Raw genomic sequence first — 19,202 nt, 5'->3', positions numbered from 1 at the left:
CTGCATGCCAAATATCCTTGGGCAAGATACTAACCCCCACTGGCTCTCCGATGCACCCATCAGACTATGAATGTTCATGAGTGTTCATTTGAAAGCACTGACAAGTATAGAAAACAGTGCTTGTGTGAATGGGGCGTGTTGTACAAAGCGCTTTGAGTACTCTAGGAGAGTAGAAAAGTGCTATATACGAATCAGTCCATTTACTTTTCATGTCTCCTTTAAAACTGACAGTGTTCCTTTTCTGTAACTCCTGAAATGCAGTTTAACCACAAATGGTTGCCATAGAATTTAAGGGCAAACAGTAGAAGGTTAGTACAGGGGCCCGTTCTTCGTACCTCGCTAAGTAAGTTAGCTGGATTAGATTGTTGACGATTTCGCGTGATCCTGGATCAGTCGGTTCCCCGAAGCTCATCCGGGACTTGCTGTCATAGCAACAGAGCCGTAAGCGTAAACCTGCTCGGGAGCAGGTTTACTTTATGTAAACAGGATTAGATCGCGGCCACGCAGGTATGTCCGCGTCATCATACGAAAGCAACAGCGACATTCCGCCACCGTTTCACCACAAATAAATAACATCAATGTAACCAAAGATAATGCAGCACTTGATCCTGTTATTGATGTCACACAGATACATACAGGTCATTCACTAAAAAAGGGAAATGTACTATTAACATTCTATTACATGTATGTGATTATTACAGATGTAATTCATATTTCAGAGTAGCAATTGTAAATTACTTCGTGTAATCAAGATGAGAGACCACGGCTATAAAAGCGAAGGTGGATTTGGGAAGCCTGTCGCAGCCATGTCCTGTCCGTATACGCGAGCAGCCCATTGCGGAAGGTGCAAGATTGATAAGGAGAGTCCTCAGAATTCAGCGTATATTGCGGGACAGACAGGATCCTTTAGCTCAGCGCGACAGTGTGCTCATAGAGAGATATCGAGTTTCCCGTGAGGATATTATTTACTTAACCAACTTGTTGACGAGGGGGTGCAGGACCACCACCTGTCTTTTTTTGCTCTGCCCTTTTCTTGGTTGCTGTTATGAACAAACTAACAGATTATTTCAGGGTCTCTTTCCAAGAGACGAAAAGCAATATAAGTGATAAATATTACCATTCTGTAGCATATTCTTATATTTCACTTTTACTTGTTCCCATGTTCTAGTGGGTCCTGTTGTGGCTCTAATGTGAAAGGGGATATAATATGACAATATAATATAATGTAATATAATATTGGATAATATAGTGTAATATAATAAATCTATGAATAGGCTAAATGATAAAGTGACTGAATAGTGGTATTGTCATGCGCTTTGGGTGCCTTGAAAAGCGCTATATAAACCCACTCCATTATTATTGTTATTATTAAATTACTTACGAGTTTGATTTGTCAGCAACTTTCTGCCAGCCCTCTCTCCTTGCTTTTGCAGCCTTTGCAGTGTTCCCTTGCGTTTTAATTAAACTCTGAAACTCCTGAGATCCCGCACTCATGAGTTCTTGCTCTGCTGCCGGAAAATACCGAGCACGCCCCTTCGACATTTTCGCCGACCAATCAGAGGCTTGCCGATCACTGTTTCTGCTATCGATGCGTAGCCCCTTTTACGACACCCAGTGATCGCGCATTACTTCATCCAGCTGTAGTAATCGTCAACAGCAGGTGTGTTCGGGGAACCGGATTAGCGAGCTCACGGTTAGCGCGATGATTTGATCTTGGATGTGTCATTTGATCTTGGATGTAGTAAGCGACGTACGAAGAACAGGCCCCAGGTCAGCTTTCAACACAATAAATGAAACAGTGCCCGTTGGCCTGTAAAAAAAAATATGTTGGGCAAGTTGAGTGTAAAGCTGCTTGCCCATTTGGGCAAGTCACACCGTTTCCACCTTTTGATTCACCTAAGAAGCAAACTGACTGTTCTTCATCTCATACACATGCACACCTTCATACACCCAGTAACCTTTTGCACAATGCTCAGTCGTTTGCACATTTCTGTTGCACTGTTGTGTCTGCACTGTCTTTGCTTTGTTTTTTTTTTTTGCAGTTTTTGCACATAGCAATTTATGTAGTCCTGTGCTGATTGTCTGTTATATGTCATATGTAGCACCATGGTCTTGTAGGAACACTGTGTCGTTTCACTGTGTACTCTACCACTACACATGGTTGAAATGACAATAAAGCCACTTGACTTGACTTAAAACTAAAGAAAATGTATCTGTTCATGTGCTCCTGTCTAGCTCCCAGTTGTTTTACAAAGCAACAGCTCAACTAAATTAAAAACAGACTAAAATTTGGCAGATATCTTTTAATTTGCTGAAGGCTGACAGCAGCCACCCTGTCTATTTCTAACAGTGATACCTGCAGCATGCAGGGGTTAGCCTGCTAACTTTAATGTATTAATTTTAAAGTGTAACTTACACACTCTTTTCTGATACAGATTTATAACATAAAACATATAGATCTACAGTGGGGCAAAAAAGTATTTAGTCAGCCACCGATTGTGCAAGTTCCCCCACTTAAAATGATGACAGAGGTCAGTAATTTGCACCAGAGGTACACTTCAACTGTGAGAGACAGAATGTGAAAAAAAAATCCATGAATTCACATGGTAGGATTTGTAAAGAATTTATTCGTAAATCAGGGTGGAAAATAAGTATTTGGTCACCTCAAACAAGGAAAATCTCTGGCTCTCACAGACCTGTAACGTCCTCTGTAAGAAGCTTTTCTGTCCCCCACTCATTACCTGTATGAATGGCACCTGTTTGAACTCATCATCTGTATAAAAGACACCTGTCCACAGCCTCAAACAGTCAGACTCCAAACTCCGCCATGGCCAAGACCAAAGAGCTTTCGAAGGACACCAGGAAAAGTATTGTAGACCTGCACCAGACTGGGAAGAGTGAATCTACAATAGGCAAGCAGCTTGGTGTGAAAAAATCAACTGTGGGAGCAATCATCAGAAAATGGAAGACATACAAGACCACTGATAATCTCCCTCGATCTGGGGCTCCACGCAAGATCTCATCCCGTGGGGTCAAAATGATCATGAGAACGGTGAGCAAAGATCCCAGAACCACACTGGGGGGACCTGGTGAATGACCTGCAGAGAGCTGGGACCAAAGTAACAAAGGTCACCATCAGTAACACACTACAACGGCAGGGAATCAAATCCCGCAGTGCCAGACGTGTTCCGCTGCTGAAGCCAGTGCATGTCCAGGCCCGTCTGAAGTTTGCCAGAGAGCACATGGATGATACAGCAGAGGATTGGGAGAATGTCATGTGGTCAGATGAAACCAAAGTAGAACTTTTTGGTATAAACTCAACTCGTCGTGTTTGGAGGAAGAAGAATACTGAGTTGCATCCCAAGAACACCATACCTACTGTGAAGCATGGGGGTGGAAACATCATGCTATGGGGCTGTTTTTCTGCCAAGGGGACAGGACGACTGATCCGTGTTAAGGACAGAATGAATGGGGCCATGTATCGTGAGATTTTGAGCCAAAACCTCCTTCCATCAGTGAGAACTTTGAAGATGAAACGAGGCTGGGTCTTCCAACATGACAATGATCCAAAACACACCGCCCGGGCAACAAAGGAGTGGCTCCGTAAGAAGCATTTGAAAGTCCTGGAGTGGCCTAGCCAGTCTCCAGACCTCAACCCCATAGGAAATCTGTGGCGGGAGTTGAAAGTCCGTGTTGCTCGGCGACAGCCCCAAAACATCACTGCTCTCGAGAAGATCTGCATGGAGGAATGGGCCAAAATACCAGCTACTGTGTGTGCAAACCTGGTAAAGACCTATAGTAAACGTTTGACCTCTGTTATTATCAACAAAGGTTATGTTACAAAGTATTGAGTTGTATTTTTGTTATTGACCAAATACTTATTTTCCACCCTGATTTACGAATAAATTCTTTACAAATCCTACCATGTGGATTCATGGATTTTTTTTTCACATTCTGTCTCTCACAGTTGAAGTGTACCTCTGGTGCAAATTACTGACCTCTGTCATCATTTTAGGTGGGGGAACTTGCACAATCGGTGGCTGACTAAATACTTTTTTGCCCCACTGTACTTCAAATTATGCTTTATTCTTGTACAATAAACTGAATTTTGTAAGGCAACTTTATATTGGACCATCACCAAGTCAGATCCCTCCATTAACAGATAATGACTCTCTAACAACCTATTTTTTCTCATTCATCCAGACCTTCCATCTGGATTTTTACACTACCCCAATCTCATTTAATAACACAGGCTGACTCATATTTGGACAAAAGACTGACCCAGCTTTTGTTTTTGGAGCTGATGGCTTGTCAATTTACACGTTATTACAAAGACGATTAAAGAGAACACAGTTGTAATTTGGGCATCACATGGCAACAAGCTGGTAAAAGTTTGTTTTTGTCTAACTGAAGGTCACTGCATCTGTGAGTTCTATGCCTTCCATAAACACCCTTTGGCATCAATGCAGAGCACACAGTCCAGTCCTGATTCTTGGCCAGTGACCCTACCATACAGTGTGTGTGTGTGTGTGTGTGTGTGTGTGTGTGTGTGTGTGTGTGTGTGTGTGCGCGCGTGTGTTTTACATGCACATGTGTTCATGCGCGTTTAAGCCACTAGTCCAAGTGGCTGGTGCCTGTGCAGCATCAGCAGCAGGACCACTCCACGCAGCTGGGGCCATTGCTGATAAAGCTGCGGCCAACACAAGCCTCTTCCCACAAAAACGCATAAATAAAGATAAAGCTTCAAACACACACCAATAAAGGGGAATGCAAGCAAGCGCACACATGCACTCACACATCAGTGATCAGAAAAAACAAAAAAACAAAACAGAAAGCGTGACGGGGATGTCAGACAAACACCCAGGCTCTAAAATTGCGTACCTTAACTCTCTCTGTGCAGACACAGGCGCGCGCGCTCACACACACACACACACACACACACACACACACACACACACACACACACACACACACACAGACACACTTAACAAGCAGGCATCTTTTCCGCTACATCATAATTGCAGCCCCCTTCCCTCCCCTACGCAACAGCAAATTTAAGGGAAAGGGAAATATTTCTGCTAAATTAGTTATGCTAATTACACAGTAGTTCTCAGGGGGAGAGACAGCACTAAATGGCTTTTAATTCTTTTCGCCTGGAAAGAGATGTGGGAGAGAGCCAGACAGAGAGCACAGAGAGAGAGAGCACAGAGAAAGACAAAAAAAAATTGAACGAATAAACACATAAACAACTGGCGTTCAAATTTGCCCAGTGACACAGCAACAGTGAACTAACGGAATTAACAGTGGGGGGGGGGGCGACACACACACATCATCTTATCAGCTCCGGAGGCCTTGGTCCCCTCGGCCAACAGAGAGGGGATAGTGGGAAAAGTTTTGAGGCTAACTTTGTGTCCTGTAGCCTTTGCCAGCGGTCACATATTGATAACGAGGCATGAGCAGATAGCACACAGCACTCTACATGGAGGGCACCAGAGGAAACACTTGGTACTGAGTGTGGCACACTCAAAGCTACTTATTCTCTCACACTCACTTTTGAGCAACCCGTTGTTCACTAAAGTATACAGTGTGTACTGGTGTCCACAGTGCACTCCTGTGGCAGTTAGCCATTGCTAATTTGGAAGAATACCGATGAAGGAATCGCAGCTTTGAAACATTTCTGCCAAATTACAAAGTTAAAACTTTCCCCCATAGAAGACATGCTTTTGAGTGACTTTCCAAAGCTTCAGTAGCTTTTGCTGGAGCTTATTCAGAACTCTGTAGTAAGGCTATTACCAAAATAAAGAGGACATCAGCTCCATTTTAACAGAGTTTCACTGACCTCTAAGTATCCTACAGAATATAAACCTCAAATGGCCTCAGATCACGATACATTTCTGACAGTCTGTCATGTTTATGCACCGACTCACACGCTTAGATCCTCCAGTGCTGAACTGTTGGTCGTGCAGCAGTTTCCAGAGATAAAAAGAGGAAGTAGCTTTTTTTTTTTATCTTTCTGGAATATAGCCAAACTTAAAATATTGGGGAAGCAAACTTGAATGATACTTACAAGAAGCTATTAAAGGTGCATTTTTAACTGATGTTCTTACTAAGTCGCTATTACCAAGTCTAAGAGGAGAAGCTTCAGCTAGCTTCAGTGAGCAGACAGCTACAGAGCAGATGCACAGTTTCTTCATCAGTATCAGATCAGCCTTCTGTTATTTCTCTGCATTTTTCTGCTTCTGTCTCTCTTTCGCTTCATGTCTCTGTTTCTCAGGGTCTCTGTTTATGTACATTTTATATAAAATCTTTGTTTGGATTTCTTGCCTTTTTTCATGTTAATATGCTTTTATATCCGTGAAGCTTTCTAAAACCTTTCTGTGCCATACTGACTTCATTTGACTCAGCAGGTAATATTCAGAAATGGGGATTTCAGATTGAGATTTTTAAGGTCAAACACGTTACTAAAGACACTTGCTATCTGTCTATATTTCTGCTGCTTCTTTGTAGTTATCTGAGACCTACAGAAAAATCATCAACATGCTGGCAAATAAAATTTTCTCTCACGGACTTTTAATTCTGCACTTTAAGGGCCTGGACATCAGTCTATTCAAAGCAGTTATGAACACATTCTTAGGTATTTTATAGATATGGACTTATTCTGTTGTGATTGCGGTAAATACACATTGTATGCACGCAAGAAAAAGCTGGAAAAAAACATGCCACATGCCTCTAAACAATATCACCAGAGGGATTCCTGACATATCAGTTTTTTTTATTAGTATTTGGCAAAAAGTTTAGTAAAATTTTATTTCTATTTTTTTAATCAGTTTATTTGTGAAAAATCCCCATGCAATTATTTTGTTAACTAGCCAGCTTCTAGCTAGCTTATACCCCTGATAAAGTCTGTGGCAATCCTTACAGCTCAGCTGTCTTCCTAGAGGATGCTGTACTGTAGTCGGACACACTCAAACACCAACATCATGGACAACAGCTGGCAATGATTGTATCTCTGCTGCTTTAGAGATACAAGATTTAATGCAAGCTGCAGGGTCAAGCGAACAAGAGCTTCAGTAAGTGAAAGCCCGCTTCATTTGTTGCTACGCCATGTGAACCAATACTGCAAAACAGAACAACAATTAGCATAGCTACTGTTATTGCAATGCAGTACAATGGAGTTGGGAGTTCATCCACAGGACAGACAGACTCACTGAAGGGGCACCTAATGATACTTCTCTGTTATTTTCCTAGGCATCGCTTCATCTTCGACCTTCACCGAGTCCCGATCAATAGTTCTATTGCGAATAAATGGTTCCATTCAATATCGAAAATAGAAGCAACTGTTGTTGAAGAACATCATCTTACAAGTGCTCTCTTTCTGTGTGAATGTCCTTAAGTGACGAATTCAATGCCTAAACTGCTCTCCAGGAGTATAATTGTGGTGCTCAGCTCCAATATGCAGCCATCAGTTTAATCCACTCATATTGTGCACCTAAATGTTCAGAGAACAGCTGAATAAATCCCACTGCGCACAGATCCAATATTACAAGAATTACTTATCAACCTCTTTGTTTTTCCTCACATACAGTATGTTTGACGTTTGCTGCTGTATCCCGATTTCGGCTTCACTTGACTGATGTGTCCTTGATATGGGCAGAAGTGTTCTAACATGTCTTCCGCCTCATTTCCAACTATCACTGCGGAGGAATATATAACGGCAAATGCAGCGCTGGAGGCAATCTGTCACAACAATAAAGCAATGTGTGGTTTTTAAACAGTTCCATTTCCCCCATAACAAATAAAAACAGTGGCAGTTAACACGTTGGAAAATGTATTTCACAGCCAGCGGAGAAAGTATGAATCTTTAAAAAAAAACAAACAAAAAAACACAATAATACAGGTTATTGGATTTTCCAAGAGATTTTTCGTGTGACACCATCAACACCTCACAAAGAAAATATGAAATGAGTCATAAAAAGTTGCAGATCGAATCAAATGCCTGGCTGTGTCATGATGTCATTGAGACAGGGATGTGCATGCACACACACACACACACACACACACACACACACACACACACACACACACACACACACAGAGTTGTGCTACTGTTATGTGAGAATGGTTTCCAGGAGCTTTTATAAATCAGAATCACTGCAAGCATCCTAGGAATACAAACACAGCACACACACTCTCTCTCTCACACACACACACACACACACACACACACACACACACACACACACACACACCACAAACATTGTAAATTTAAATCTCTAAGCATCTCCACACGCTGTAGCTTGAGCATCCAGTTCAGGCTGCGCCTCCACAAAAACAAACAGTTTTATTGTCAGTCCCTGTCCAATATGGGGCTATAAGCAGTGGCCAGTTTTATGTCTTTTAATTAGTACACCGTCGCTATAGCAGCATCCAGCTGGCAAACAACCACCTCCAAATACACATATACATAAACAATAGCAGAGGGAAAAAATACAATGGGGAGCGCAGTGTGCTCAGTGAGTCAGGAAAAAGTGATGGAGAACATGTGCAAGAAAGCCATAAGCTTTTATTATGGCACAGAATCTCTGTCTACATGTGTGTGTAAATTACCAGACGTGTGTGTACCTGAAATTAGGTGCCGAGGCCCATTCTAGGGCGAGGCAAGCCAAGTCCACAGCAGCGTACACCAGCAGGAAGAAAATGGTCACAATGCTGGCGATGGTGTTGAGCTTCCCTGAAAACAGGACCAGCTAGAATGACCGAAACAAAGAAGCAGGGAAAGAAGGGGGGAAGACAAACAGAGAAGAGATTAGCATTTAGAGCTATACTACATTCTACAGTCAGAACAGTGCATTTTAATTCTTTTTTTATGACTTTTTTCCAGCGCCTAACAACTTTTCACTTCCAAAAATCTAAAATATGAAGTTAAAGCCATGTCAGCTGCTCTGATACATCTGAGCTTTGTTTGCCTCTTAGCTGGATATTTTCCAAAAATATAAAATAACCAAAAATAAATATATAAAATAATACCAGCAATCAGAGAATTGTTGGAGCTAAAACGTCTCAGAGGCTTTAAAGTGAGGTCTTAACAAGGGCAGAGGTTCCATACATTTTCAAGCCAAGGATCCCTAGATAATTGAGTTTTGGTCCCAAGAAACCTTTTTGCTGTGAGATATGATTATCTGGCTCCACTGTGGCAAAGAGGTGACATAAAGGATAGATTAGACTAGCATCTAGGGAGCAAGACACCGTTAAACTAAACTGTTCTACACTTTTCTGGGGATCTTGGAAGGACCACAGGTGGTCATCTGGCTCCACTTTGGGAGCCACTTACTGAGGCTAATGTTGAGTTTTAATTAAGATGGTATCAAGCCTGCTGTTCAGACAGGCAGCTATGTTAGCTATGGCAGCTACGTGACAAAACAGCCACATCCGCTTGCACTTTATATTCTCAGTGGCCGATTCAGGGGGAGAGCCGTACATCTAATAATAATGACAGCACATAGATGTATGAGACTCACCCTTTCTTACAGAGGTGCACTAGTTGACTTCTAATGGAGCAGGGAAATGATGACCTCATTATAAGCCCTGCTCCCTGCCATGTTCCCTGATATCAGAATGTGTGAACAAGGCTCCATGCAATTCACTGCGAGTAATGTTTGGACGGGGAAGTCACGAATAAAGACAGTAAAAGCTTTGACTGTTTCACCTGACAACAGTTTACTTAGCATAATAAATCACAATAACATAGCTTAATGTTTGGACTAGAAATGGTCATTTTGGATACTGGAGTATTAGACTGTTGCTGCATATGCATCTTCTTTTAAATATATATTTCTCCCTCGTTTTACCAGTACCCTGTAATCAACCTAGAATTAACACACTACTATTAAGCCGTGAAAGAAAAAACATTATTTTTTGAATGACTGTCACAGGTCATCTCTGTGTTAGATGTGATGATGTAGAATATCCCGGACAACTTATGAACGCTCATTTAGCCATTTGTTAGCCATCTTATTCCCTAAAACACAAAAGCCAAAAATGGGGTATTTACATATTTATTAAATGGTGGAAAATAAAATGTGAAAATGCCTAAAGCAGTCATAGTTTCAGGCATCTAACCAAAAATTTATTTAAAAAGAAAAACCTACATTTAGACCAGAAATGCAAAAGGCTAAGTTATATGCACAAAGCTACAGCACAATTTGAATTTTATACCAAATTATGTTGTTCTTGACTTTGGGCCACGAGCTGCTAGGAGTAAATATTAAAATGTGTCAATTATAAGACTAATACTCACTTTACTTGCTTGTCTCAAACTACAAGTTGCAGAATGTGCCACTAAATGCTGATAGCAAAGTTTAAGATCAGAAATTCAAATCATTATTAAATTATAAGTAGCTAAAAGCTTCACAGACAACTGTGCTAAACTGAAAACTCAATTCTGAGGGTTTCCTGCTCTTTCTGTAAATGCTTCAAACTTTTTATTCACTTCAATTCAGTTTTAGTTATAAAGAGAAAATTTACAACAACAGCTACCTTACAGCAGTACATATTGCAAGCTAAGCACTCTACAGTATTAGAAAGAAGACTCCAAAATGAAGTGATCTCCTTTTAGCAGCACTTGACATGAGTGGGAAAGAAAAACACCCTTTTAATAGGAAGAAACCTTTTGCAGAACCAGGGTCTGCGACGGCCAACTGGGGCAGTGAAACATTGAGCAACAGGAGTGGAAAAGGGGGGGGGCAAACAATCTGAGCCTTTAGTAGCACAGCTACAGGATGGTTCAGGTTCTGGCTCCCATTCTACTTTGAGAGACTTCTTAAGATGGAAACTACTTGTCCATTTCTTTATTTTATTATTTGCAACAACATGTAGGACATCAAAACTATAAAATAACACTCAATGTGTGACATTTATTTAATTTATTCTATGTTGTACTTCATGGTTGTAAATATCAACTGTATCCACATCCAAGAGAATATTACAAGCAGATATCTCAGATGTATTTGACGTGAAACTACACTTTAAAAATAAACACACATGATCACCCCCCCCCCCCTCCTCAGCTCAACTATCCCTCATTTGAACAAAACTCTAATGTCACAGTAATACATGTGTGCTACTTTCACAACACATTATCACCATCACACAAACCATAGCTTAGCTGTTCATTCAGTGTGTAAATTACACTCATTTGCAACAATCTCTGTTGAATTGTGGCGCGAACACGACTAAATTGTCAGAAATGGATATCTTCCCCACTGCTACCTTCCGTTCCTCAAGCACCTCACCTTCACTTTGGTGGAGGAACAGCACATGTAAATCTTTCAGGTAAAGACCGTCATTAGCTCTTCTGTGCCGAATGAAACATTTCCTGCAGTCGTTTCATCATCATGGAGTGAGCTTTTTATATGTGTTTGTGAGCTGCAGGGCCTGATTGCACAGACCAAGGAGGTAACTGCTGTACTGTACAAACACAGAACACCGCCTCTCTCTCTCCTTTTATTGTGTGTTTTATGATTTGCTACTGAGAAACTTCTCCAGAGTTGGGGAACATATTCATGAGCTCAAGGATATATTATTGGTATGTGTGGAGGGGAGATAGCAGCCACCATAAGGCAGATGTACACTGAGGAAGAGAGAGGGGGGAGAAAATGTAACGGTGGGGAGTTGAAATTAATGATGTCACATTATTGACAGGCGGGGAGAACAGGTCACCAGATGCACCGAGGGAGCAGTGAGGCTGGAGAAGTGGGGGAAGACAAAGAAGAGAGAGGAAGACAAGTGAAAAAGAGAAAGTGTGTGAGGGAGCACTGCTGACCTCTGACAGTCAAAGTCAGTGGGTGTCTCTTCAGTGCACCCGTGGGAGCTGGCTCTACCAGAGCATTAATTAGCCATTAACTCAGACACAGACCTGCATGTACAACCGCTCTGACAGCACACCAACTGAGTGTGAATGAGTTGCGTTTGTGTGTGCATACACACACCATCCCGCTATTATGCGCTGATTTAAAAGACTGTTTTTACTGGAGAGCAGTGTGCATTAATTGCCACACAGGTCCTTGCAGTGTAAGGGCTCACACACACGTTTCTATTAAATAAAAAGAATAAAGTGGAAAAAGCTGAGTAATGCTTTTTACTACAGAACTGTGCTTTTCCAGACATGGCTAAGCATTGCAGGTAACAATCATACAGCACATTCTAGAGTGTGTATTTGAGTCCAGATGCAGAAAGCCGGGTCCATCAGTTAGGACAGAGACAATTCAGTACAACACCACAGTGAATTTGAACTAAAACAATCAAGAATTAAAGACTTTCACCTTTCATTCAAGAGGGTTATAAAATAACTTGACTATGAAGACATAGTCTACAATTTATTATATTAGTATTTATAAAACGTAAAATGATCCTATTACGTTAACACTCAAATACAGACTAGAATGTCAAACGATTGGACCGGTACTGGTCCCAAACTCTGGAGTTTCCTTGTGTGTAAGGTAACCAGGGAGCAAAGAATAACTGACATTAGTCAAACTGTGCATCAAAAACAAAGACATCACAGAGGCAAGGAGGCAATGTTCCTCTACACCAACAAAGGGGAAAGATGTTTGTTGTACCGAGCTCTGCTTTCTCCCATCGTCTGTTAAAGACTCAAAAAACTTATATTAACACGGATTCCATCAGCAGTCATTTCAGATTCAATTTGCATCCATGTCCATAACATAGCCCCCCTCAACTCTTATATCCAACTCAAGATTCACGATCACCGGCTGGAGAACACCTGGTGGCTATCGACAGGTCTGTATCCATCTGAATTTCCTACGAGTCATCAAAAATGTTCACATCTGTCACGTTTCTTAACAAGATTTTAGATTCCATTGAGATTATTTGAAACCAAACGCCCGGCCTGTAGGACCAGCCTAAAACTTAAGCCTAAAACTGTGGTCAAACATTAACAAACATCACCGGCAGTGTAAAAATGACTAGTCAAGCATCAACAGTGATGAAAGCTGGAACTGAATCCAACAACAACAATTTAAGTTGTCCCAACAACACATCAGTGCCCGATTAGTGCTGGACAGTAGAATCAAAACTATGGATCAGCTTGGGCGTACTGTTATAGCTAGAGTGTTCAACACAACCATGTTGGTTGACATATGACAAATGCTGGTTGAAGAGTGGGACGCCATCACACAGCAGTGTGTGACAAAGTTGATGACCAGCATAAGGAGGAAGTGCCAGGCTGTTGCGGCTTTGTCCGGTTCATCTTGTTTTGTTTTTGCCAAGTTTATTGACGTCCCTTGGAAGTGACATACATACCATTTATTTTTCTTGGGTTGCAGCCTACAGTATATTGTCAGATCACCATCCAACCCTATGCTCTTCAGTCTTCTCTTCAACCATTTATACTTTTCTCTCCCTGCATTCCCCGACCATTTCTCCTTTACTTAGAAGTCCAATAAAGCAAGGCCCCTGCCTCCCTCTTCCCTCCTCCTTCCTTTTCAATCCCGCAGCACATGAGAGTTTAAGGCAAGATTACAATCAGACTTTTGTCATCAGTGAATCATTCAAATGGTGGAGGAAGAGGCAGAGAGAAAGAGGACAGGAGTCAATGATTTCTGATGATGGCAGCAGCAGCGACGCAGCTAACGATTTCCATCTAATTGCTCCTCCTCCGCTCCTGGAGAGTGCCGGAGATGAAGAGAAGGGGACGAGAGGGGGACAGCGAGTGAGAAAAAGAGAGGGCGCAAATAATGACAAGCCATTCAGCCTTTAACACTCACCTCTGATAATGATGGTTTAGTCAGGCCTATTTGCTCCTAAGATCCTCCGCCTGCTCTTCATCTCTATCCCCACCCTCCTCTCCTCTGCCAATATTTTCTCCTGGTCTAAATTGGCTTCTTTCCTCCACTTAGGTGACACAATAGAAGAGAAAAACACTATGTGCTGTCTTTTGGTCAGAGTGGGAAAAAAGTGCCAGTTTTTCCCATTCAGCTGCTCTGATATTGTTCAGTCTTGTTCGGTTTGCGCTGCCTCTATACTTTAATCACCTACACACCAGGTTGTTGCTAGTAATGAACCCAGATGGGAAGTGAATCGATTAGATGATAAGTTACTCTTGTTTAGTTATAATTTTGCTTGTCAAAAATGCTTCTTAATGTCTTCCACCTCCCTATTTTTATTCTTGGACAGTTCGAAATAGTTTGTATTTTATACTGTGAAGCTGAAGGCTTAAAGGAATTGAAAGGATTAAGTTGTATAATGTTAATTCCACTTAAAGGTTTTGAATTCATTTGACAGCCTTTTACACCTGATTATCTTGATTAACTTGAACTAAACATCTGCTTAACAAAGCCCTAAAAAGCACACTTCCACGCTATTGGTATGATATTGGTGCTTGCGGTGGGAATTAACAGCAAAGACTCAATGTGAGCCCCATCAGGCTGAAGAAAGGTTCATCCATGCAGTCATAGATTGGTCCAAGTGTGAAGAAAGACAAAATGTAACAGCAGCGACCACCTGCCACCTGTTTGTCAGCTGCAGCTTCGTATTGTAGTCTCCTGAGTAACCGTGTCTGAAATAGCTTTTATGTTTCAGCTTAAAGAAATAAGTATGCATGTTACAACATACTAATGTGGTTGTGTTTTATTTACAACTGTGACACTATAAGTCAAGTGGGTTGTTGGTTTGAAGATTAACACCATGCTAATGATAGTAGAAAGGAAAGTGAAGGGGGGGGGCTGTATTGACAGATCGACAGATGGGCTCAATGTGCGATGGTGAAGAGAGAGTGAAGGTGAATCTGTCCATGTAACAGTTGATCTGCATTCCTCCCCTCACTTATGGCCATGAGCTGACCACTCCCTTAGAGACAGGACGATGAGCTCGGCCATTTGGGAGAAGCTCAGAGTGGAGACGTTATCCTCCGCACTGAAAGGAGGGGGTTCGAGTGGTTCAGGCATTTGACTAGGTTGCCTCCTTTGTCCTTCCTATGCAAGGTGTTTCAGGCATATCCAACTGGGAGGAGGCCCAGGGGCAGACCCAAGACCCACTGGAGGGACTACATCTTTTTTGCTAGCCCCCTCAGAAGAGCTGAGGGAGGAAAGCTCTCTGCCTCTCTGCTTAGACTTGTGCTCCTGGATCCAGAAAAGTGGCAAAAAAAAATGAGCAGACGGAGGGATAGATATTCTTCCTAGATTGGAGAAATGAAGTGAGAAGTCTGAAGCCTGACCTTTTGGCTCACAGGGATTACATCTACATCCACTGGCCTCCCGATTTGAAACTTTGGCAGCCACCATTGTAACAAAATATATATGACAGAAAAATAAAGAAACACATAATGGGTCCACTTTAATCTAAAGGGACATAAATGCCTGCAGCAATTATGAATAACATTATAAACTGTCAGATATCTGACAGATACTGCCTCTGTGGTAGCAGTCTGTAACCATGTTACAAAAGTGAACGCACTTCATCTTGATCCATTTTCCTTCCAGCTGCTATCCTCTGCAAATCCCACAGCCTGTCTGCCTGTCTCTCTATTTATTTATATCTCTTTGTCTATCAAAAATTTTAAAGTGTTATTAATAAAAGACGGGGAAGGAAAGGAAATTTCAGCATCCTCACCTACCAATCAACACAGTAAAACTACTTAAAGTAAGTAAGTTGTGCTTTTTTGGAAAATTCACTGAACTCTATTAAACCAAAGAGACTTTAGTGATGCAGAAGCACGCCTTTGGAACGCATTAGTCGACAGAATAACTGACTTCAGGTGCCATTTGTTTAATGCAAATGCACAAATTTAAGCAGCACTATGACAGGTGTGCGTGGATGCAGATTGAGCGGTGATAGAAAACAAAGACATCAAACTGCTCAGGCTGAACTGGTGAATGAATAAGTTTAGTTTGAAGGGAGAGAGGACTTTCTGATCTTCTTGCCTGAGGAAAGTTTCTTTGAAAAACACTGAACAATCCAAACAACAGGAATTCCCGATGATTTTGTCCCTCTACCTTGCCAACCTTGCATTACTTATACAGAAATAATATTGGCTTGTTTGAAGGTTCTCCACCTTCCTTATGTACTGAGAATTATATCTCCTGTAGAAGAATGTTACTGATTTCAGTGAAATATTGAAAGCCAAGTCTAAGGCTAGTGTTGTCTTGTTTGGACGTTTGATCACTGAAGCTCTTATTTTTGACACAGCATTCCTTTGCTTTTAATTTTGCTATTCAAAACATGTTTCCTCATTTGGATTTGTACAAAACATGAAGCTGACGGGACAAACTCTAACATCAGACTCTTTTCTCCTCAGCCCACACACTGATTACAAAACATTTACTCACAGTTATTTAGCAGTACTGCTTGACGTGATATAAAGTTGCACTTATCTGCTGATACTGATTTGCTTATCACTACTAACCTGCACTAGGAACCAGGAGATCAGCACTGAGACCCAGGGGTTGCCACTGCGAGATGTCTTCTTAGCCAGCCACAGCGCCTTACCTGCAGAGGTGAGAAAAAAACAAAAACAATAAAGACAGTGACCTTTTGAATCTTAGTATTAAAATATTTATCAGCAGCATCACCGTAACAACAGTCTTCCATGTTCACATCAGTAAAGCATGTGTCAACAGAACAGCTTAATCAGTGAAAGATTGTAACGAATGGCCTTTCTCGGTTTTAATAGACAGTGTTATCTATTAAATGTGTTCGTAGAAGCAGAAAAGGGGACACAGCTTGACACAGTGTCGATATCTGGGGAAGTTAAATAGCAAGTGCAGAGCACTGGGGTGTACTAAGAATCATGATTATTGGGTTAGCAAGCTATGTTGAGCTTAAAGTTTTCAGTGTCACAAAAATGTATCCTTTTTTTAAACTGGCTAAATCACCATGGTAACTTATGCCTATGAACATATAACCTGTTCAGAGTTTTATTTATATTAAGTTTCAGTTCAAAACCAGCAGGAAGCTTCATGTTTTCACTGATTCTCTGCAGTATAGATTCTCTGCTAAGGAAATACAGTTTACATGTGCAGTTTGTTGAGTTACACGTTACTAACACCGCCAAATGAAGCCCAACACCGTCAATGGAAGTGATGCAAAAATGTATAAATGTTTTACATACATTCACACACCAAGAAGACCTGTTCAATACGTCGAATAATTAATTTTATTTTGATGTGCTGACAAACTAAAGCAATTTACACACCTTTGATAGACTATGAAAGTAACGTTTGATGTTTAAATATATCCAGTTTATAGTTTCAGTTGTGTTACTAATGCGCAGGTTCTAATGAGCAAACTCATCATTTTTAATCTGTGCTTTGATTTTTCAGAACTACTGCAGTAAAAATAACAGCTTAAAAAACACTGTTTTTCTACTTCACCATTTTATCATCGTCATCATCTCTGACTGGCGTAGGCAGAACTGACAGGGATTGTTTTGTGTGGAAGAAGAGTCACATGGTGCACAAAACAACTCTTTTCATGTGAGGAAGAAATAGAAAGCTTGGATAGCCGAAAACGCTGATAACCAACGTTGTGATATCCATTATCCCTCACTGGGTTTCAGGTTTTGTCACAGCAGCTGATCCAAAGAAAGCCTGGCTGTATTGAACTTCCTTCGCTGTATACCCCACAGGTGTCAGTCATTGTGCCTGTTGCAGGCCTTTGGTCTAATGCTTAGTTTATGTGTGCCATTTTTCGACCTCGTGAATGTGAGTGACGTGAAAAGCTAAGTCATAACTGCTGGTGTGCACCACGCTTTAGTGTTGTTTTGTATGGTTGTGTACGTCTCGCTTTTCGTAACCTGGGGTGTGTAGCGCAGCCATTAGTACATTGAAATGGAGGTGCGGCTGTCGCAGTCTGCATGTGCAACAGTCGAGGCAATGACCATAAACAAGATTTTTCTTTGCTTTGAAAGTACATCCAAGTCCCTTTGACGATCTAATTTGTCACTCTTTAAATTCTGAACATTACACTCAAGTAGGGAGATATTAACACAGTATGAGATTTAAAAAGCAAACTCCTCCTGGAAGCGACAGCCAATCCCGCTCCGACTCGCTAGGTTCTGTTACTGCTTTCTTTCCATTTTTTATTTTATTTCCAAGAGCAACAGATATAAATAATAACCGATGATGGTAAAGTGCACAGAACAGATCTGATTTTCACTGGGGATGGTTTTTTCTACCGTTACTGACATTTGCACAAAATTTATGTAATTAACTAAATGTCTGCTTTGAAAAGGGAGAGCGAGAGAGAGGGAAAGCGAGTGGGCAGGCGACAGCGAGGGAGACAAACGACGCGTCACTCTATTTAATACCTTACAGGCCTGTATGGTCTATTGAAAGATATTTACATACATTTACATACATCTCATAGCTTGCACGACATTTCATCGTGTGGCGATGATGGTATTTGCTTTGAACCCTGTGGTGGCTGAGCACAACAGAGGTAAGACTGGTGAAAGACTATGGAGACGATAACGAGGCTCACACGGTGGAGAGACAGGAGGTGCAGGGACGAGGCGGGCGGTCGAGGGGGATCTGAGTTTAAGAGTAAATTTCACAGATGGTAAAGGACTGGAATTAAATCAGCGCGACTTTAAAGTCAAATCAATGTGGCAGAGCAGGGAGATGGAAAGGATGAAGAGAGAGAGGCAGGGCAGAGGTGAAGGAGTTAGAGATTAGCAAGTTAGAGAGGAGAAAGAAATGGAAGAGGTGTGGGACAGAGGGAGGAAAAACAAAGAACTTCTTTTGAGTGTGATTGTGTGTGTGTGTGTGTGTGTGTGTGTGTGTGTGTGTGTGTGTGTGTGTGTGTGTGTGTGTGTGTGTGTGTGTGTGTTGGGAAAAATTGACGCATCCATCACTTAGTTTGCATAGGACAGTGGCAAGGTTAAGCAGTGAGCAGCATGCATGAGTGACAACAACCAGAACAACACACACGTCATGATCCTACTGTCCCTTTTACACACACACACACACACACACACACACACACTACACATTTATGGTTCCACAGTCACTGACTCTTAATTAAAGACATTAATCTAACTTAAGTTAACCCTTTGGGTGTCAGTGAGTGAACAGACTCGTACCAGAGTCGTCTGCCTCTGCTCCATCAGATCACTTCATCGAGGAACTCTGACTAATACGGCCATTTATCTCCCCTGACACACACACGCACAGAAGTGCGGCTATACA

The 19,202-nt window shown here is 41.5% G+C and overlaps 1 protein-coding gene across 1 annotated transcript in view; it reads right to left on the bottom strand.

The window, feature by feature from the left end:
* The window catches only part of zgc:153039 (uncharacterized protein LOC767698 homolog), an 82,844-nt gene that overhangs the window by 25,628 nt on the left and 38,014 nt on the right, over positions 1 to 19,202 (bottom strand). The window contains exons 8-9 of the mRNA XM_040025388.1: positions 16,421 to 16,503; positions 8,623 to 8,747 (exon numbers count right to left, since the gene is read on the bottom strand). Of these exons, the coding sequence (XP_039881322.1) occupies positions 8,623 to 8,747; positions 16,421 to 16,503 (208 nt within the window). The remainder of the gene's footprint in view (positions 1 to 8,622; positions 8,748 to 16,420; positions 16,504 to 19,202) is intronic.

Source organism: Simochromis diagramma, unplaced genomic scaffold (assembly GCF_900408965.1).
Source record: "Simochromis diagramma unplaced genomic scaffold, fSimDia1.1 OVJJ01000348.1, whole genome shotgun sequence".
Classification (NCBI taxonomy): Eukaryota; Metazoa; Chordata; class Actinopteri; order Cichliformes; family Cichlidae; genus Simochromis; species Simochromis diagramma.
This window is presented reverse-complemented; position numbering and strand designations above follow the sequence as displayed.